We start from the raw sequence: 20,666 nt of genomic DNA, 5'->3' as shown, positions 1-20,666 counted from the left end.
CTCAAGCACTAAATTACGCCAAAAACATGTTTCATATATATATATATATATATATATATATATATATATATATATATATATATATATATATATATATATATACACACACACACACATATACGTGTGTGTGTGTGTGTGTGTGTGTGTGTGTGTGTGTGTGTGTGTGTGTGTGCCTTTGTTTTGCTTTCTCTGACAGCCTTCAGCGGCAAATAGGATTCATTCTGGCCAGTCATAATTTTGCCACTATAAACTAAAAGTAAAAATCTAAGTGAATAAACATATTTAACTGCATCCCAGTTTGACAGCATTTAAAGTTGTATTCATGCTGTTAGATGGATGATATTCTATTTTTAGTCAAATTAAACACCTTTACACAATAAGCTAATACTGAAAAGGTGGAAAAAGTGAACAAACTTCGCCAGAATGCAACAAAAGAGTCATGCATCGAAGAGTAACTTAGCTTCTATTAAGTGTTTGCATTTTATTTATCATATTCTGTAATTTTATCAACACATTTATATCATAGTCCTAGGGCAGCTGTGGCTACAACTGTAGCTTGCCTCCACCAGTGTATGAATGTGAGAGTGAATGAATAGTGGAATTGTAAAGCGCTTTGAGGGCCCCAAAAAGCGCTATATAAATGCAATCCATTATTATTATTATTATTATTATTATTACAGCTCAAACAGGTAATCAGCACTTTGTAGTTTTTTAGTTCAATTTTTAGAGGTCAGATAAGGTCAGGTCATAACCATAACATCACAAGCAGTCTGGTTGGAGACTTCAAGGCGATTTACATTGACACCCGCAGCAGTCAACTTCTCATGTAACTGTTTGATGGCATCCTCAGTCAGCGTACGAGTGCGAGCCAGGATCCAGGCAAAGTCAATGTTAAAAACTCCAAAGAAGTCAGAACAAGAGTACACCAAAGAATAGGACTGGTAATCTGTGGAGAGCACCCAGTAGGGACCATCTGCAACACCTGGATATAGACACAGATTGTATATTTTAAAAAAAGTACCATTGAAAGTACTTTGTATTTATATTTTATTTCATTAAAATATACAAGCTGTGTTCAAAAAAGTACCTTTAAAGAAGTTGACACTTAGAACAGCAGGTTGAGATGGTTCTTTAACTTTGGCAACTCCCTCAATCGAGTTTACCGTCCCATCAGACCTGTAATTTAGACAAGAGCACATGGGGTGACACCAATCAATATTTATTCCTTTGCAGGGTAGGGTAGTAGTTTCACCTAGATACATTAGATAGGCACATTTTTGGCCAAAAATAATAATTTTTTGCAAAGCAGAAGAACAGCTGAAACCTTACAGGAGCTCCGCATTGTGAACTTTGACTGTTCCATCGGACTGAAGACTGTATGTAGCTTGGTTGCATGTTCCTCTTTCAAACACAGCTGGAAGCTTCTCAATTTCGTACCAGGTACCCATATACTAAAGACAGAAGAAATTTTCTTCTTATTTTATGACCACACGGAGTCCACCAGTAACAGTGTTTTCCTTCATTAAAACAACTACCCCCAATTAACCTAAAACATAAAATAAAGCGAGGCCTAATAGAGCTGAACACCCTGCACACAGTTTAAGGTTAGAAATCAAAGTTCAGCAGAATGTAGTCATTAATAGCACTAATAATTCAATATTATACCTTTGTAACGTTGAAGTCTTCTTGAACAGATGGCTTCGGACACTTGCCAACATGAAAAGACTGCCCGTCAATTGTTGCTGCAGTCAGGAGAAGCGCAAACAGAACCTTTAAATAAAGTTAAAGCAACTGATTAAGCCCACTTACGCTAAACTTACACAAAAATAAAAGTGTATTAGTGTCACAGCACCTTGAATGCCTTCATGTCCAAAAAACTTGCAAAAGCTGTCAAAGTAAAAATAAGAGCAAACTCTATTACCCCACAACTACTGCTCTATTATGTGAAGGCAAAGGGGTTTGGCTATTTGGTTAGCTTTTCCTTCCGTGCCAGATCTTTGTAACCTTTGTTTGAAGAACCATATTTAGATTGTGTTTGCAAAGCCTTTAACCTCCAGTGCAACGCGAACTCAGAATGACATTCAGTGCAGCAAAGGTACTTATAGCATAACTATTACTACTGAAGTGGTAGGGCTGCAGCAAATTAACATTTCTTCTAAACTCAAGATTATTTTATTCAATAATCATACAAGAAGCAAAACATCCATCAGGACTTCAAATTAGCTGTGTTAAAAAGTGAAGTGCATGAAAGCTTGATTTTGAAAGTCATGCACAATGTCACGGGTGCAGAAGCACCTCTTCCTCTGTGCGTCATCTGTTTTCTACTGTTTGTTTATGTGCCTGAACTGCTGCTGTACATAACTGATTCAATATCTGTGTTTAGTGTAAGATACTACATACTTTATTTATACCACCAGCCAAGTTGAGAAATCCCTATGTTATTGCACCACAAACTGCAAGGTGCTGTAAAAAAAAAAAAGCCCTTTAAAATCTGTCCCTGTGGCAAAATAAGTGAATCAGTCTGCCCTGGAAGGGGCCTCATGTTCCATCCAGTAAGTGGTGACAAGGCTAGTAGGACACCTCATGATGGATAGCACTTCTAATCACCTGCTCTCCACCACAGTTTCCAAACTGATCAGAACAGAGATCCTCAGAGATTACCTAGATATAGTCAGGCTAATATCAATGCATTTCTGAGAACTTTGGAACCAGTGCCATAGACAGGGGCTGAACTCTGTTCCATCTTGAGTTCCCCTCAGCAATAGGCAGCAGGCAGGGGTCATTATACTTATAACCCTTTGTCTTGCTAACTAAAGGTTTTCCCCAGTGAACAGTCTGGGGTAGGTGTGAGTTGACAACTTTAAAATATTACCTTGAAAAGGACTGGAAACTTCAATTTCTTATGACTAAAATACATGTTATGATATTTCCAGATGGCCAATAATAAAGCGCGATTTACATCAGGAAGGTTAATATATTAGAATTGACGCTAGCTATTTGCCAACATATGATGGTTAACATCTATAACAAATCAAATAAATAAACGGAAATTAAAAAGGCAAGAAAGCTGAGAAGAGATGAGAGAAACACCCTTCAGTCATATTATGATTGTTGAGGATGCATGGTTTATCCACCACAAGGCACTCAGCAAAGTAAAACAGAGCATTTGCAACGCCACAAGCACCTTATTGTTTACGATGTTGGAAACATCGTAAACAATAAATACATAACTACACATAATAATTTTCAAATTTGCTTATCTTTCATGTGTCTTAAAAATATAAATTCAATATATCTGATTTCTAAAATCAAATATCAGATATGGTCTAAAAAATCCTGTATTGGTCACGCTCTAATATTAACAGCATCATGCACTGACTTGAATTAGCAAACACATCTTTCTTAATTGGCAGGTTGACAGCAGTGATACAACTGAACCAATGCATAAAGTCTTTGTGCTATAAAATCAAAATCTTGAAGCAGATTAAATAACCACAGGATTTATTTTTTTTCTAAAATAAGAATGAAAGAAACACAAGTTATGAAAAGTCTTTATTCAACATAAAGCACCAATATCTATACAAAACACATGCTTTCACTTTGACCTTAGACAGTTTCTAGGGTTTCTTTCCAACATAAAACTGAATGATTTGTTTTAATGGCACTTTTACAGTGGATGGAAATTATTTTTGATGTCGCTAATGTTCTCCAGAATTCTCCAAACTTGAGAAAAAAAAAAAACAATGAAAAGACAACATATGAAAATAAAAAAAGAAAGAAAACAGGCAAAAAGTTAGAAGAAACAGTCATTTGACAAACAACACATGATAAATTACATTCTTAAATTTAACCATCTGATTTCTTGTTATGTGCTGTGACAGTATAAATAAATCATTGAATTTAAATTAAATACCCTTAAGAGAAAGAGCTGATAAGATGAAAAAGCTACAAGACAAACACGTTTTAAAGAATGAAAATATTGAACTAGAAAATATAAAAAATGAAGTACAGTGCATCAAAAGTTACTTTGGTGGCAACACTGGTTGTCCGAGGGACGTGTTGTTTGTGAAGAGTTCTGGTCTTAATAGAACTTTTTTTTTTCCTGAATTGGTTTAAAACCTTTCAAGACAACCTGTAAACATAGAAAAAAATATGTAAGTTGCCTTTTACACTTCCATTGGAAAAGTCTTTGGACTGCCACGCTTCAGGGCAGTTGCAGGTTCCTGCAGCCAACCTCAGCCTTTACTTCCAGTCTCCTGAAGAACTACGAAAAAAAAAAGGACCTCTCTCATCCTCAACACGCCTGCACAAGTGAGGGGAAAACCCATGAGTGTTACTTTATGTATGGTTCGCATAACATAACACAGATGTGTCTTGTTACCACCTTTCTTGAAAAAACAAAACAAAAATCTGGGTGCTGCGTGTATCATTTTAACATGACTAAATCCTTAGCACATTGCATTTGAGATGTTAGACTATTAAGGATGCTAAAAAGATTAGCAGCCCATGTTAGCATCTGTCCTGGGTTTTACAGTATTGTATATGCCAAGTTGGAAATCTTTTGGATTGCTTTACAACACAAAGGGTTGTTTCTATTCATTTCTTTGCTAAGCAGTTCACAAACTAGTTTCAGCTCCAGAGTGTAGCAACAACCTAATATTAGCTTACCTTCCCAGGAGATACCTTGCTGATGTCAGCAGTTTGTTACTGCCTCAAACCCTTTGTGTGATGCCAGTAGAGGGAAAGGTGTCAGAATTAGTAACATTCATGTTGTAAGTGTGAAAGTGGAGTCGGAAAAGAACACAAAATGCTACACGTAGAACCAAAGATGTGCAGAAAGCGACATTGTTTTTCCAAGAGGGGTGCTCAGATCTTTTTCCAGAGGTTTTAACTTCAGTGGAGGCTCGGATGGGTTTCCTTGCATGAGTGGTATTCAGGGACAGGGTGGTTTACGGGTTTTTGTGGGTCTCAATGCACAGGACAATGTACTCGTTGGAACAGCTTCGAGTCTCCTGACCCATGAGCAGACCTGAGGTCAGGCTTGATGACTGGCCCATGACGGATACATGGTCTGCTCGCCATGTCTCGCAGTGCTTGTCTGTTGCGCGGAGCCCCTGGCTGGTAGAGCCGTGCCAAACACTCTTCTGAGGCCTAATGCAAAGAGAACAGAAAATATCACTGCTGTAGACAGATGAACAGACTCCAAGAAACAAATTCAGTAAATGAAGTGTACAAACCAGAAGGGGTCAGCTAAGACATCCCGGCCATCAAAGGAGTAGATGGGTATCCTGGTATTGATCGGCCCCCCATTGCCAGTGAAAATTGAGCGCCAATTCCTAAACATCATGTCTCCCTGTGGTCAGACATAGCGGGTTCGATACATTTAAAAACATATGCTTCGGACATGATGAAATTTTGATGCTAGTGGTTGTTTGACAGTAAAAAGCAGCACTCACTCTGAGGTTGGTAACTGGCAGAGTCTGCCGGAAACCTGGATAGACAACGTGAACCAGGTCTTGTCTGTGGGATGAAATGAAGGCACGGTAGTTGGGAGCCAAACCCATCGCCTTGGCCTGCTCGAAGCACATCCGGTCAGCCATGTCAAGCCCCATCATGTCCCCTGAGTGAGGCTGGTTCAACGCCACCAGGTTGAGCTTCAGGGAGAAGACGGAACAGATCAGTGTTAATCCAAGGTTGTTCAAGAGACAACTAAAAACAAATCTCTTCACAAGGGCTTCGATGATAATTAAGCACTCACCCTGCCTTTAACAGAGTGTATTCTTTGTATGGTGTCTCCTCTTACATGATGTGAGGCTCGAGGCTAAATGAATCATTGAAAATCAATGTTAGAGAGATGAATACTCTAACACCAAATTCCACAAAGGCATTTTTTTATATTGACAGGTTATGCAATAAGTACCTCATCTTGTGGGATAATGTTATTGGCGAGGTAGATCAGGCTGCCAAGCTGTGTGAACAAAACAGAAGTATAAAGTTAGGAAAATATATACCAAAAGTTTATGTATTTGAGTTCACGTTGCTCTTAAATCAATAATAATGATTTGATTCAGTAATATTTTCTGTTTTTTTTCCTGTTTGCAGCTCATTAATCATTTATTAGTTTAATGGAAAAAAAAAACTTGGACCTCAAAAAACTGTTTCCAGCATCTATACAAGTCCAAATATCAGACTAAAAGGATCAAGTGCGTCTTATTCTGAACTTTCTGCAGTTAAATCACATGTTCCAGTGCATTGACCTTAGCTATTTAGAGAGAGAGCGAGAAAGATGTTATTGATCCTACAAAGGTAATTATTGTCTTACAGCAGCAGGACAAAGAAATCTAAAAAAAATAAACAGTGTAGTTGAAGTGGCACAGGGGCAGAGAGAGAATCTTATAGTGTGAGTTTAGCCAAAAAGTTCACATATACAACAGTGATTAAAAAAAACCCAAAGAAAATAACCTTCTGCTGCAAGAGCGGGTATAATACAGAAATATGTGTGTGGAAGTTTATGTCTGACAGGTGTGTTCACCTGTCACAGAAAGAAGAGTTACTGTACAGTTTCACATAGAAAGGTAGAAAGGATTTCCTGAAGCGTTATGGGAGAAGGGTTAAATCAGTATGAGTGAGAATGAGCTCTGCTGCCTCATTAGGGTGACGTTGAGCAGGTGAGATGTGTTATTCATGATCATGATGGAGAGCAGTTTGTTCTGTGACCAGTGTACTAATATGAACATGAAAGTATTTCTGTAAACCGATTTTACCAAACTGATAAAGCACCATTGTAAATTAGTACCTGGATCTCTTTCCATCCCTGGGAAACTTTAAGGAAGAGACTTCCTGTCGTTGTAACAAATGCCAGAGTGCCCTCTGCATCTTTCACTGTTTGCTGCATCATACTCTCACGAGTCGAAAATGTTTTCAGCTGAGAAGCAAATGTGGAAAAGTACAAAATGCGCAGAAAAAAATCAGTTAGGAGAATCACGGGTCTGGTGTCATATTAATATATAGCTCAGCCACAGATAAACTGACTTACAGACGCTGTGTTACTTGAAGGACTAGCAGGTCCAGGTGGTCCAGGAGGTCCAGGAGGGCCTGGGGGGCCAGCAATGGTCAGACCTGCAATAACAAAGATCTCAGTATCTTCCATGTAGAATATAGCAAGTGATTCTTTTATTTCATTAGTTACAGTAACTATACATCCTTCAGACGATTATATTTATTATATTTGCAGTTAAATGAGTTTTACCTGAACCATATCTCAAGGATGACCCAGAGGGCCCTGGAGGTCCTGGTGGCCCAGGAGGTCCAACAAGACCAGGCTTGCCATAGCCTGGTATACCAGGAGGCCCTGGCGGCCCAGGGGGGCCAGGGGGACCGACCACTGATTCTCCTTTGGGCCCCTAAAATATATAAAGGACAGAATTACTAACACTTTAAGGTTTATTCTTTCAAAAATATACCATGATGCATAAAACTTACCACGGGTCCTGATCTTCCAGGGATACCTGAAATCCCCGGGAACCCCGCCTCTCCCTTTTCCCCTTTGATTCCCTGGTCACCATTCATCACCTATTAGTGCATACACAGGCAAAACCATCACACAGTAATCAACTGCTGACTGAAAAACGATTAAGTGCCAAAAACTACAGTCCTTTAAATGTCTACTTAAAGACTTCGAAAAGTAAGTCAATCTATAAAGACTCCCATGTAAAAACACCAACTTTAGAGCAGAAATCAAGTCTGGTACAAAACATGGTTGCAGTTTACGCAGCCAACTTTCCCCAACAACTCTACATGGGCTGAAACTGTTTTCACAACTTGTTAAATTTCTATTAAAGTTTAATTCTATCTGGAGTGTGGTTGACTTCACTGACAGGCAGAAGTTGACAAACATGGCTGTAGCCACCAGCTCCCTGCTAGGCTTCAAATGCCAGAACTCCTGTTGGTATGTTTTGGAGTATTTCTTTATATGAGTATTTAAAATGATTTAAAAGGTCTGCTGAATTGTATTAACAACCTGTCCAACAAGTTTGTGGTCCAATTCAAGTGAGTGAAATTCTAGTATTGAATGTTACTAAGTACTTATTAGCAGCTGCCTTTGCTGTCATACAGTCAGCACATGTGGTTGAACGTTGTTAATAAAGTTTGCTAAAATTAACTAATAATTTGGCACTGAATTCTCTTTCTTTACATGACATAAGTCTCAAATCATTCATTGATAACTGATAACCACTTTTTTCCACTTGTAACAAGCAGTAAAGCTACAACTGGGGCAAATTTTAATTGTTAAAAATACTTTTGAGCCATTTTTGTCATTCAGTAGTTAAAAAATGTTCAAAATCCATGATGATGATTTGTGGGATTTTTTCTTTCTTTCTTTTTGTCATCCGGTATGAACTCTACATTTCCTTAGAATATTTGAATGAAGGTGCTATAAAGTATCTGCCTATATATTTCCAGCTAAACTGTCTCCAACTGGTTTACCACTAATATTTTCTTTTATGTCTTCACCCGACTTAGCTTTCAGAATATTTTAGACATATTCTTACAACCTGATCATAAATCCACAAAACAAATGGCTATATTCACCTTTTAAATACAATTTGTGGTTAAAATTCAAGCACACATTCCATAACAAAAAAAGAGAAAAGAGCAACCTTTGTTTTTCCCTTATAAAACTTACCCAGCCTCCTCTTTGATTATATGACACTAGAGGAGAAACAAAAACAAACAAACAACACTTTTATTCTTGAATCACAGCGGGTTAAAAAGCTACATAAATTACCCTTTTTAAGCCTCCTTTATATTAAGATTGATTTTTCTCTCTGATAATTCTTAATATATTTAGTGTTTTTATTTTAATACTAAGGAAGACATTTTTAACTCACTTGGTGGAGCCGGTATCCCTGGAAGTCCCCTCTCTCCCTTCTCCCCTTTTATTCCTATCTGACAGTTACCTTTGAGACAACAAAATGTACTGTAAATACGCTGCAACTTTGGGTATGTTTATTAAAAGTATTTTGAGTGTAAAGGCAGTCTCTGGCAAACTATTTCCATAATTAGTTGATGTTTAATTTACAGGAAACAGATAAGGTGACCAAACCTACCAGCTGCAATGGTTCCATTTGAATTAAGCTGAAATAACAGAAAAAATGCAGATTAACAACAGGCAGTGACACAATTCCTTGTCAGTTTACAATACATTATAGTACTGATACCCCCGTTTTGCATGTTAACACTACACTTGATCAGCAACTGCAAACACATGCAGATTTTCTACAGGTGCGACTTTATAACTACCTCCTTTTGTTTCCTGCACTTAGCCTTCATCTTTACAGACTTGAAATGCATCATGCAGGGATATTTTGGAGCAGCTGTTAAAATGTTTTGAGTGATAAAAGGTGTTACAATGAAAAACATGCGTGTTATCGGTACACAGAAGGAAAAGCAGAGGACGGTGTTAAGAGAGGAAAAAAAATGGCGTGGTAGCCCACAAAAAAAGTTTTGTACTTTTGTGCACATGAGGTTTGATCAAGATGCACTTCAGAGTCGGCTCAGCATACACTCTAAAGTCCGATGGATAATTCATTTACATGCTGACTTTTATGCAGCCTGTGTCAGAGAAAAATCAAGTATGCACTGCAGATAAGCAGACAGACTGTGCGAAATCAATATTCCACAATACAAATATAAATTTACCAGTGGGATTTTACATAAAGCTCTTTAACACAGGCTGCACTAAAGCTGTCGATTTATTATGCTTTATTAGTATACAGTGCAGCTGTACGGTCAGAAACCTACGGGTGTTTTGCAGTGTGGTCTGGGGGGTATAGGGAACACTGTCTTTAGGAAGAAAAGGAAACAGTGAGCAAATAAAACACATAATTTAAAGTGACAATTGACAAGAACTGTGTAAAAAATTAAAAGTGTTTACTCCTTTGGGGCAGTTGAATATTCCTGGGCGCCCCGGTGGGCCGGGAGGGCCAGGAGGTCCCTATGAAGAGTAAAAGAAAAAAAGACAAAACTGAAAAAACTGAAATGAAACTCTTTGCCAAACTGGCACAAGGAAATCAAAGCAACCTATGCTTCATTTGAAGATTATGATCAAAACCAGGTGCACAATATTCATACATAGAAACCGTAAAGCGTGACTCACTGGCAGGCCTCGAGAGTCCCCTTTCTCTCCTTTGGGTCCCATGAGGCCTGGGCGACCCTACAGAGACGGAGAGTTGTTATCCAAAAAGCAATTAAGTTTTTAGAAAAGAAAGTTACATAGATTTTAACTTCAACAATTCCCGCAGGGAAATTTGGGAGATGGATAGTTGGATAGTTTGCTGAACAAGTCAGTGTGTGATCAAATTTAACATAAAACCAAATCAAACAGGAGTTTCAATACATGAACTGAGAAAATTAGTTTGGAGAAAGCTAATCATGTCAAATATGCACTGTTTTAGTTCATCTTAATCTTCTAATTTGTGAATCAATGCACAGAAATATGTTAATCTACTCTTAATTAGACAGTGTTTGGAGAGTCCATGGTGCTTACTGGTCTTCCAGGGAGCCCAAATTCTCCCTTGTGTCCCGCTGGTCCTATGGGCCCCTGTTGGGAATTAGAAAAAGTGATGCACCTGATGATCTATATCAGTGGAAATAAAACCAGCATTCATTAGCATTTACTTTAGTTTTCTGCAATCACTTACTTGAATTCCAGGGGGCCCTGGTACACCGTTCTCTCCCTGCAAACAAAGCTATATTTATGTACCATCCTGCACTCTTCATACACATACACAGAAAACTTTATCAGGGAGTTAGGTCTAAAAAGTGCAATATAACCTTGAATCCTTTGGGTCCCACTGGCCCAGGCAGGCCTGACATCATGGATCCATCTGCTGAGATGACAAATCCTGGCTCACCCTTTTCACCCTGTGTGTACACACAAGTACATTTAAAAAAAAAAAAAAAGCAACTTCCTGATAGTTTTCATTATAGTGTCCATACAGAAAACAAATCATGTTGTATGTACATCCCACTTACTTTAAGTCCAGGCGGTCCTTGCAAACCTGGCAATCCCATGTCACCCTTTGGACCCTTTGGTCCCTGCAAATAATTATGAGATTTCACAATTGAATAATTGATAATCTATATAATGAAATAAATCAAAGAGCAACAGCAGTGGGATGGTATTCCAGTAGACTTTTTGTAACCAGAAGAGTCGCCCTCTGGTTGCTATTAGAAAGAATGCATTTGGTCTACACTCAGTGAATTTTGGTCAGGTACTCACAGCGGGTCCCTGAGCTTCAAAAATCCCTGAGAAGTTAAAGGCACCATCTGTGTCATTCAATAAGAGCTGAAGACAGAGAAAAGGAGTTTTAACAGTAAGACAGAGAATCACTAATGTTTAAATAGTAGAGTCACCAAAAGTATCACTACTTACATCCTGAAGGTTGATGATGGTTCCTGGTGGTCCAGGTGGTCCTGGGGGCCCAGGCAAACTACGCCCATCCTGTCCTGGCTCTCCCTGGAATAAAAAAAATAATAAAATAGTTGACATTTTTACCTTTCAGCACATAGCAGTGCATGTATGCAGTATCTGTCTAGCAACTTGTTGATGGTTTCACCTTTTGTCCTTGGTCACCTTTGTCCCCCTTTGGTCCCTACAGACACAGGATTAAACATTAGCTGTAGTTCTTAGTGCCACTTAAATATGTGTCTGTTCTCTCCGACTAGTAAAAATGTAGTATGTGTAAAATCATTTAAAAAACATAAACAAAAGACACATATATAACTGTTGCATTTTGTAAGTTGGTTAACCTTACTCTCCAGTTGCTGCTGCATCTGCAATCTACTTTGCAACCCAACCCCACCCAAGCTACGGCTTTTTATGCTGTTTTTGAGTTACATCTGTTGTCACTGATGCATGCAAACTAGTGCAGACTGAAATAATTTACAGCTTGACTGAACATCATTTATTTAAGCATCAGTCTTTAAAAAAAGGGCACACTATTAAAATGTGTCAGAATTATTTAGATCACTGACCTCTGCCCCAGTCAGTCCATCTGTACCAGGAATGCCTGGGTCCCCGGGAACACCCTGCTCTCCCTGCAGAAGGAATGAAGAAAAATAAGCATCATTATGATGTAAAAAGGTGACTTGATTTCTGTCTTCTTAAAACTGAGGAATTCTTTCTGAAAAACTGATAAATAACCAAATCAATGATATTGATTATAATGTTCCAATCCAAATCCAAAAGTTGGCTGTGAACCTGTAAGATGACAGAATCTTTACTTTCTAGAGCACCATGCAGCCTAAAGCCAACATCTCCTCTCACCACAAGGCCTTTTACTTAATGGTCATTTATGGACCTAAAGCAAGCAGACTTTCAAGAAGCTTGTCTGATTTAATATCTTCAGCAGACTAACCTTTTGTCCTGGCTTTCCTGGAACACCAACAAAACCATCTTGACCCTATGAAAAGGATGAAGGAGACAAAATAAAGAAATCTAGATTTAAAAAAACAAATTGCATTTAGCAAAAACAGCAATTTATTGTATGCATCACTGAATGCCATCCAAGGCCTTAGATTTTAAATGTTCACCCATCCAACTTAACCTGAGAACATTTTTCAGGGAGAGCCATTTACATGGACCCACACACAAATATTTTACCTTGGGTCCTGGAAGTCCTGGGAGTCCTGGAGGTCCCTGTGAAAATCAAACCAAAATCAAACCTCGGGTAATAACAGCAGCCGTTCGTGAAATGCAAAAATGATAATACACTAAAATCGTGCCACATTTGTACCTGTGGACCTCTGGGTAATGTCGCTGCTGAAGCGGCCTCTAGCCCCGATCCTTCCATGTCCTAAAAAAGTGCAAAGGCATCTAGCAATGAGCCAACATGTTTGTTGGAAACGAGGGCTCACATCAAATTTATGCACAGTTAATGATCAAAACTTTTGTTATAACACACACGCTGCAGCATTCACGGACAATTCATTTGCACTGTTTCTGTCTTTACAGGGAGATTGGGTTAAACAATGCATAGTTATTATACGTTCTTTGTCATCATGCTCTAGTTCTACAAACAAATCAATACTCATATCAGCTAAAGTTGCATATTATTCTTTATGATTTTCTAATGATAAAAATGACAAAACATTAGATATATTATCCCCATACATTTAGTAGTGAAACACACTATACCTCAAAGTCTGGGATGAAGTTTCTTCCTGGAGGCCCTGGGGGGCCAGGAGGACCAGGCAGACCCCTAGGACCAGGATGCCCTTCTGGACCATCTGCTCCTGGTAGACCTGGGAATCCTGGTGGGCCCTGATCTCCCTGAAAGAGACAAAATGTTTTTTGTTTTTTTTTTACTTTTAAAAGTAAAAAAATATTTTAGCAGGTAAGGAGTTGCTTTAACATAGCACAAGAAACCATTTGCCTCAATGCAAGCAGAAAAAGTGAGCAGAATTATGATTGCCAATATCGATAATGGTGGTTTGTCAATGTATCAAATATAATGAATAGCAAAATGAGCAGATCTTAACCTTTTGTGGGAGGTAAGTGAGCAGAGCTATGCTGTAGTATTGTGAGACGAAATGAAAAAACACAAATTGCACACATTCCTATTACTGACTCTCTCTACCGATTTACTCTTTGACAGTTTTAAAAGTAATTTAAAAAAAAGATTAAAAAACACATTTCAATCGACTTCAGCACAGATTAAATGACACGGGCAGACATCGTCTTTCAACTAACCCTAACTCACTTCTCCACAGTTCCCACCCGTGTTCTCAGCCTGTTACAATTCAAAACAAAGAAGCGTAGCCATATAAATAAGCAAAAAAAAAAACCCCAAAAACTTCACTGTTAGCAACACTATTGCAGATTCAGAAGGCAGATTTATAGTATCTGTGTATTGCTAGTTTTTCCTTCCTTCCCTTCTTCCTTCTCAGATCATTCTGACAGCGTGCTTCTTCAACCTAGGAGGAGGAGACTTCAACCTAGAAATTGACAGGCTCAATCCAGCAGTGAGTCAAAGGAATTTGAAGTCCATCATTCTTAAATAATACAAGAGTGAATTTGGTCTTTACAATTCTTGGCGTACGTATCACTCTCAAGGATTACACCTTCCTTTTACCAGTAAACCACTCACAATCTCGCTTAGACTACTTTCTAGTTAGCAGCTCCATTATGAGCGATATCACAAACGATCAAATTCAGAAAAGAGTCACGCCACCAATTAGGAGCTGGAGATTTATTACATCATTACTGAAAGAACAACACTTCATGGGCTGGGCGCTCAGGTATGCACCGGCTCACTCCCGGTGGCGGCTTGTCGGGGCCTGGTGCCTGTGGCTCGGTCGTGGCCCTTCGGACGGGGTGGAGTGCCCTCGGCCTCTGGGCCTGGGGCTCGGTCCACTGTGGCACAGCTGGCTGCCGGTGGAGCTTAGGGGCACATCACTGCAACCCTCTCTGGCTTCTGCTCCGCGGCTGCTGGGTGATCCCTCATCTGGGGCTCTCCTCAGCTCTTATCGGTAGAGTGGCACAGTTGCCCCTCCGTTGGTCTTCCTTGGACTCTTGCTTTCTGGGGGTCTCTGGTCCCTGGAGGAGATCCAGGGACCAGGATGGGGCTATGGCCCACACCCTCTAGCAGATCGTTACATGAAGGAACCTTTTGAATACAAGTGTGCTCATGCTCACAGGTTTACACACAGGTGTTCACGGACACAAACGACACCTTCCTTTGCTGCTACCTCAAAGCACACTGTGCGCTGTCGATCTTACGTGCTGTGCAATAATAGTCAATATTTAGTATTTACACATAGATTACCGCAATGATGTTGTTTATTATATTGCTCTCTTTTTTGCTTGCTTTCTGTCTTTTTTTCCCTCTCAACAGGTGATCCAGGTGATTGATATATATGTATTTTTTGCCCCCCACCTTTTTTTTTGTTTGTTTGTTTGTTTTTGTGCCCTTTATCTCCGTCTCTCTTCCCCGCTGTTCTTCTTTCCCTCCCGCTCTTTCTTTCTCCCTTTCCTTTCCCCCAGTCATGTATGTAACAACTGAAAATAAAATAAAATAAAATAAACAATAAAAAAAAAGGTCAATCAAATGGACCAGTACGGCAAGGCGGGGCTGGTCCACTTGGTATAGTAAATCCGTTGGGCATCTTTCTTGGCCTTTATCCATCAGAATTATTGTCTAAAGAACCAAACGAGACAGGTGGCAGAAAAAAAAGGAAAAAAAAAAGAACAAAACTTCATTAATTATTTCTAAAAGAAATGGGCAACATATTTAGATAATAATGACCTGAAAGGAATATCACCATTTTGTCCGGGGCTTGGTCTGTGACCCAGCGTTATGGGTTTATTTTGTATTTTTGATTCCTTATGTTTTATTGAAAACATGTTAAAACAGCATCTTATGCTGTTATTATTAGTCAGGATTTAGTTGAGTTGTATTCTAGTTTTTCTGTCATCTATGTCTCCTTGGTGGTGTGTCTCTTTTGTTCTCCGTGTTGTCTTTCTTGACACGTGTTCTATGGAAAGCAGGAGATGTAATAATGTAGGGCAAAATATTATCTTACTGTTCAAATAAACTACTCATTTTTCCTGATCCCTAGTAAAATCCAGATAATTATCAGAACACAATACAAAGTTTTTCATCATGTAATGAGAAAGGGTGTGGAGCGTCCAGGAGACAGAACAACTATACTGGGTGCATCTTGTCTTGGACCCAGACCAGTTAGTCTTGCCCCTTCACTTTGTCACACATCTCCAGAAGAGTCTTCATCTGCACACTCCAATACACTCTTTGTGGTGGGGGTGGTGGGTGCTGACCCAGACTCAGTAGTGTTCCGGGGCATTGACATTGCTGACCCCAGGTCAACCTTCTTTAACATCATGGCAGATTTTGGGGAATGAGGGTGCCCACTGAGCCAGTGGTTTTCTGCCAGTCCCTACTTGTGCTTGTTGGTCCCAGGGTGAGTGGGTGAAGGTCGTCAGCCCGCTCCCTTGGTGGCACAGGTTGGCCTGGACTTCCACCATGTCGGGGAAGAGTGGCGCTGCCAGGTGGTCCTGGGCGCCTCGGGCACTGGAACCCTGGGACCCTGCTATCGGCTCGTACCAGGGTGGCCAGCCTCTAGCAGGGTCGAGTGCCCATTACCTCTGGTTCTCTGGGATTCTCACCCTTTGGCTGTGGGCACCCCATCTGGGGCCTCTCTCCTTCTCCTCCTGGGATGGACAAGTGAATGTCACAGAGATGTGTGGCCTCAGGTCTTGGACCGTCTTGGGGGTTGTCCTGGTTCCATCTCTGCATGCCTTCAGGCTTCTGGTGGGTATTGTTGCAGCTTCCCACCCTCATTATGAAATACATTTGTGACAAAGACACACTCACCGTCTCTCTCTCTCTGTCTCTCTCACTCATACACACACATTATAGGAAGATTTGTGGATTCATGTATCTGTGTATTATCAAATGTCTTGTGTTCACGTGCTGTATGTTTGTTTTGTTCTTTGTTTCTTACAGATGCAGCAGTTGGCGATACATTGTGCATTTCTATTTGTTTCTATCATCCCATTTCTACTCCCCATCCAAACCACCACCACTTTTTTTTCTCTTGCCTGTCTTGACTTAGACATCGTCATATCCATATATAATATTAATATTTAAAATAACACAAAAATAAATGAATAAATAAGCAGATAAATGATTCACATGAACAAGAGGAGCCTATAGAGATTCTGTATAGCTGTTCTTGCAAAAGCTAAATGTGTTCGGCACCACCATGCATTCAGATCACAAGTCTGATTGCAAAACCTTCCAGCAGGACAGGATTAAAAAACAATAACAAAAACAAAAAAACAAAACAATCTTACCTTTGGTCCTGGTTGACCACTCACACCAGGCTCGCCCTGTTAAAAACATAATGAAATAGAGTTAGCTCGTGTTTAATGGGGAAAGGTTGTTCTTTCGGGTTTCCATGAAAACAAAAACAGAGCGGCTATTGCAATACAGACTTGTTTACACTCAAGCCCCTTTGGCTTTATTGGTCCATTGGGGCATCTCATTAAGAGGCTCTTTGTGTTAGGCGGTTATAGAGTTTTTGTCTAATTGTTTTTGCTAACAGAGCACTTAGAGGCCTTCTCTAGGGAAATCAGAGAGGGCTAAAACTAAAGGTTGAGGATTGGAAAACACACAAATGAGAGCCAAAACCAGTGAGAGGATTTTCTTCTTAAATCCATGTCTTAAATAGTGACAATACAATATATGTAGAATTTCAATGCCTTACCTTGTCTCCTCTCTCCCCAGCAGGCCCAGGATTGCCATCTTTTCCACTGACTCCCTGCAAGTGTAACAAAATTATTTTTTTCCCCTCAAGAATTTGGATTTACCAGAATAACATGTACATGTATTACAGAGTTGGCATAGTTTGCGTAATTGTGGCTCTTATTCAGATTTTTTGGACAAAAGCGGGCTGCTTGGTGTGAGCTCATAAAAGCGAGCCGTTTGAAATGAGAACATATTAAAGCTCTTGAGCCTCTTTGGTCTGAAGTGAATAAAAATTTCATGAACCAAAGCAGCCTTGCAGTGAATACTCCATGCCTGTGAGTATATCATTCACACTGTTAGTAAGAGCTTCTATAATTAAAAAAAAAAACAAAAAGACACATTTCCACCAACAGATGCTACAGCTGCAACCAAATTCAAGCGCTTGTTGTTCATCACTTTAGCTCCTGCCGTAAAAGCTGCGAGGATAATGGAAAGAAAGGCCTGATCCATTTACTGGTGTGTGGGTGCAAATACAAGCTTTTGAAAATGAAACATTTTCACAAGCCTCTATGTAGTCTCGTGAAAAACAAAGTACATCACATGATTTAACGACGTTTGTTTAGGCTCTCAGTTCTGGCCACAGAATTTCAATCAGGTTGAAGTCTGGACTAAGCCCAGGCCACTGCAACAACCCAATCCTTCTCTTTTTCAATAATTATATTGTAGATTTGCTGCTTTGCTTGGGATCATTGTCCTGCTGTATAACACAATTTCAGCCTGGCTTTAGCCATTGGAGAAATAATTTCAATAAATACTTGAGTATATAGAGGAGTTCATGACTCAGTGACTGCAAGGTGTCCAGGTCCTGTGGCTGCAAAACAAACCCAAATCATTACCCCTCCACCACTGTGCTTAATAGTTGGTATGAGATGTTTCTGCTAATATGCTGCATTTGGGTTTCATCAAATGTCCTGCTGCACTTTATGACCAGACTTCTCTACTTTGGTCTTGTCTGTCCAAAAGAAATTGTTCCAGAACTCTTGATTAGTTTTACAAACCTAAGCCGTGCAGCCATGTTCTTTTTAGAGAGAATAGGTTTTCTCTTGGTGACCCTTCCAAAGAAGCCACACTTGTTTCAACCTTACTGTCACAAACTTTAACATCTAATATACTAACTGAGGCTTGTAGAGTCTGAAATGTGGCGCTTGGGTCAGACCTTGTGGTGAAATTGTTGGGACATCCACACTGGGGAAGATTGTGACCTTGTATTAACACACACCTGACTGCACCAGACCCACAAACTACCAACTTCTGCTTTTATAGAAGTGGTCACACTTTATGATGATCAAATAATCAGGTGCATTTGATTAGCATTAACCTTATAAAAAGTAGTAAGGACGTACTTGATTTTTCATAGAATTCCATCGTGCTGGGAAAACTTCATTTTTCACATGATTATAAAATGAGGTGGCAGATATGTTTATGTACTGTACAATTTAACTAGTGTATGTAATGTATTTCAAAAGAGGAACCACTAAGTCTTAACTGCAGACACATACAATCTTTGTTCATTCTGTGCATCAAGCAATGGCAGGAAAGCAGTAAATGAACATTTTAAATGGCATTGGGGGAAATACTGTCTTTTCAGCCCATTGTACCTGACCAGACCCTGACTCTGAATCAGACCCAGAGCCACTAAACCACTCCTCAGACACCTGAACACAGAACCCAGGTCAAAAATGAATGTTCTGAAGGCAAAGACTAAAAGAAAGATGCATTTCAAAAAAACCTTAATCACAGAAATGTTTCATGCAAAATTATGTTTTTGTTTTGTTTTGAATAAAAACTGCTCTTGATTTTAATTAATTCTATTGTGTGTGTCAGGTGGGTCCTTTGAAAGAGTTTTAATAGAGTTAGAGTATACCTCCTGTTTAACTTTTAGCATAAATTAGCAAATGACAAATGAGTTTGTTATGTGAGAGCAGATGTGAAATCTACTAAAGAAATTACATTTTCAGTGTTTGTCTTGTCCTTCCAAAGAAACCATAATACTGTATAAACTTGAGCCTGTATAAACTATAATACTTGAGCTGCTAGAGTTTACAATATGTAGAAAACATATTGGTTCATTTAGTATTTTTAAGCTGCTGCATTTAGATTGGGCTCTAACAGAAAATGGACCAAGGTAAAACTCACAGGAAGTCCAGGTTCGCCCTTTGCTCCATCCCTTCCATCTTTCCCAGGAGTCCCAGGTAGTCCAGAAAAGATGTCCTCAGAAGGAGATCCTGGGGGCCCTGGCAGTCCTGGGGGACCTGGAGGCCCTGGGGGACCCTGATAACACAAGAAAACATTACAGTTATGGGAAAAATGCTCTGTAAAACAGGTAAACTATAGTGTCAGTATACAGAGACAGAGAAAGCAACTTCACTTACCCTAATAATCTCTGTGTCACTGTCAAAGTCTTCAAATCCAGAACCCTCCTGATGAACACAAAGGCAATGACCCCTCATTTAGTCAAAAGGTAAGTCACTTATACTAAAATGTTATGGTTGGTTATAACATAATGAGCCTTTTTTTTTCTCATTCCACAATATATAAATAAATATTTTATTTTCAACTTAAAATATTTATTTTCATCCCCAGTATGAATATCACTGCTGTGTAAAAATGTTGAGGAACATAATGAAAACGATGGGCGTATCATCAGATCTGATTTCTGCTGCAACAAATGTGACTTAGCTTTAGCATCACACCAGAAAAAATACAACCTAACAAATTCATATCAACATTTGGAAATAGAATATGGGCAGTGTCTACATGAAAAGTTCACGTATATGAAGGTATACAGAACAGAAACAAGGATTTCACAAATAAACTGGAGCTAATTTTAGTTCCTTGTATGAATCAAGCACACCTGATTTTGCTTAAACTAAGAACAAAATGAATAAATGACTGACCAGGAACACGGAGGACTTGCTGGGCTGCCCTGGAGGTCCTGGAGGACCCGGAGGGCCAGGTAGTCCAACACCAGGATCACCCTGAGAGAAACAGAAGAAAGTTTGTGTTATTTTCTACATTTCAAGGATTACTTACTTATTTCTTTAATTATATATTTAATTTTATAAGTCCATGTTAAAATTTCTGTAACCACCCTAAAGGTTTTTACCTTTTCTCCCTTAGGACCAGACTCTCCGGGTAGTCCTGGAAATCCTTTTGCTCCCTGAGAGAGATGACAATCACGGCAGTGCACATGAGCTTTCCCCTCTGAGACATTAAATAATAACTTCCACATGAAGGAAACTATATATTTGAAAGACTAGGAGGATTTTACTTACTGGTGAACCAGTTTCCCCTTTGCTTCCCTGGAGAAAAGACAAAAACAGAAAGCAAATC

At 39.3% G+C, this 20,666-nt stretch overlaps 2 protein-coding genes across 3 annotated transcripts in view; both read right to left on the bottom strand.

The window, feature by feature from the left end:
• Window positions 1-464: 464 nt before the first annotated feature.
• LOC146625395 (apolipoprotein D-like) lies at window positions 465-1,945 on the bottom strand. Its single transcript, XM_085362036.1, has 5 exons — window positions 1,853-1,945; window positions 1,666-1,770; window positions 1,330-1,451; window positions 1,088-1,176; window positions 465-982 (listed from the first exon to the last, which is right to left on the bottom strand). The coding sequence occupies exons 1-5, from the start codon at window positions 1,865-1,867 to the stop codon at window positions 741-743; spliced, it is 573 nt and encodes a 190-aa protein (XP_085218162.1). The 5' UTR covers window positions 1,868-1,945; the 3' UTR covers window positions 465-740.
• A 1,883-nt stretch (window positions 1,946-3,828) lies between these two features.
• LOC146625394 (collagen alpha-1(XV) chain-like) overlaps window positions 3,829-20,666 on the bottom strand; it is a 65,578-nt gene continuing 48,740 nt past the window's right edge. For both annotated transcript variants that reach the window (XM_085362793.1, XM_085362794.1), the window contains exons 11-44: window positions 20,609-20,635; window positions 20,440-20,493; window positions 20,231-20,311; window positions 19,706-19,753; window positions 19,470-19,604; window positions 17,293-17,346; window positions 16,880-16,915; window positions 13,202-13,336; window positions 12,801-12,860; window positions 12,668-12,703; window positions 12,423-12,467; window positions 12,040-12,102; window positions 11,622-11,657; window positions 11,438-11,521; window positions 11,285-11,350; window positions 11,038-11,100; window positions 10,837-10,926; window positions 10,704-10,739; window positions 10,550-10,603; window positions 10,160-10,216; window positions 9,938-9,997; window positions 9,805-9,846; window positions 9,111-9,138; window positions 8,892-8,960; window positions 8,687-8,712; window positions 7,483-7,572; window positions 7,250-7,403; window positions 7,037-7,119; window positions 6,797-6,925; window positions 5,921-5,968; window positions 5,759-5,821; window positions 5,457-5,654; window positions 5,238-5,353; window positions 3,829-5,151 (exon numbers count right to left, since the gene is read on the bottom strand). In XM_085362793.1, the coding sequence (XP_085218919.1) occupies window positions 4,950-5,151; window positions 5,238-5,353; window positions 5,457-5,654; window positions 5,759-5,821; window positions 5,921-5,968; window positions 6,797-6,925; window positions 7,037-7,119; window positions 7,250-7,403; window positions 7,483-7,572; window positions 8,687-8,712; window positions 8,892-8,960; window positions 9,111-9,138; window positions 9,805-9,846; window positions 9,938-9,997; window positions 10,160-10,216; window positions 10,550-10,603; window positions 10,704-10,739; window positions 10,837-10,926; window positions 11,038-11,100; window positions 11,285-11,350; window positions 11,438-11,521; window positions 11,622-11,657; window positions 12,040-12,102; window positions 12,423-12,467; window positions 12,668-12,703; window positions 12,801-12,860; window positions 13,202-13,336; window positions 16,880-16,915; window positions 17,293-17,346; window positions 19,470-19,604; window positions 19,706-19,753; window positions 20,231-20,311; window positions 20,440-20,493; window positions 20,609-20,635 (2,568 nt within the window). In that variant the 3' untranslated portion in view covers window positions 3,829-4,949. The remainder of the gene's footprint in view (window positions 5,152-5,237; window positions 5,354-5,456; window positions 5,655-5,758; window positions 5,822-5,920; window positions 5,969-6,796; window positions 6,926-7,036; window positions 7,120-7,249; window positions 7,404-7,482; window positions 7,573-8,686; window positions 8,713-8,891; window positions 8,961-9,110; window positions 9,139-9,804; window positions 9,847-9,937; window positions 9,998-10,159; window positions 10,217-10,549; window positions 10,604-10,703; window positions 10,740-10,836; window positions 10,927-11,037; window positions 11,101-11,284; window positions 11,351-11,437; window positions 11,522-11,621; window positions 11,658-12,039; window positions 12,103-12,422; window positions 12,468-12,667; window positions 12,704-12,800; window positions 12,861-13,201; window positions 13,337-16,879; window positions 16,916-17,292; window positions 17,347-19,469; window positions 19,605-19,705; window positions 19,754-20,230; window positions 20,312-20,439; window positions 20,494-20,608; window positions 20,636-20,666) is intronic.

Source organism: Diplotaxodon limnothrissa, linkage group LG9, assembly GCF_057381915.1.
Source record: "Diplotaxodon limnothrissa isolate DT_005_m linkage group LG9, D_limnothrissa_male_GT1.1, whole genome shotgun sequence".
Classification (NCBI taxonomy): domain Eukaryota; kingdom Metazoa; phylum Chordata; class Actinopteri; order Cichliformes; family Cichlidae; genus Diplotaxodon; species Diplotaxodon limnothrissa.
The sequence above is the reverse complement of the archived record's forward strand: the minus strand, read 5'-3'. Positions and strand labels throughout refer to the sequence as shown.

What these genes read in the sequence shown, in the direction of transcription:
- LOC146625395 (XM_085362036.1), bottom strand. An exon ending in GTTCACAATGCGGAGCTCCT is followed by an intron (nt 1,177 to 1,329) that starts GTAAGGTTTCAG and finishes TCTAAATTACAG; the next exon opens with GTCTGATGGGACGGTAAACT. An exon ending in AAGTGTCAACTTCTTTAAAG is followed by an intron (nt 983 to 1,087) that starts GTACTTTTTTGA and finishes GTCTATATCCAG; the next exon opens with GTGTTGCAGATGGTCCCTAC.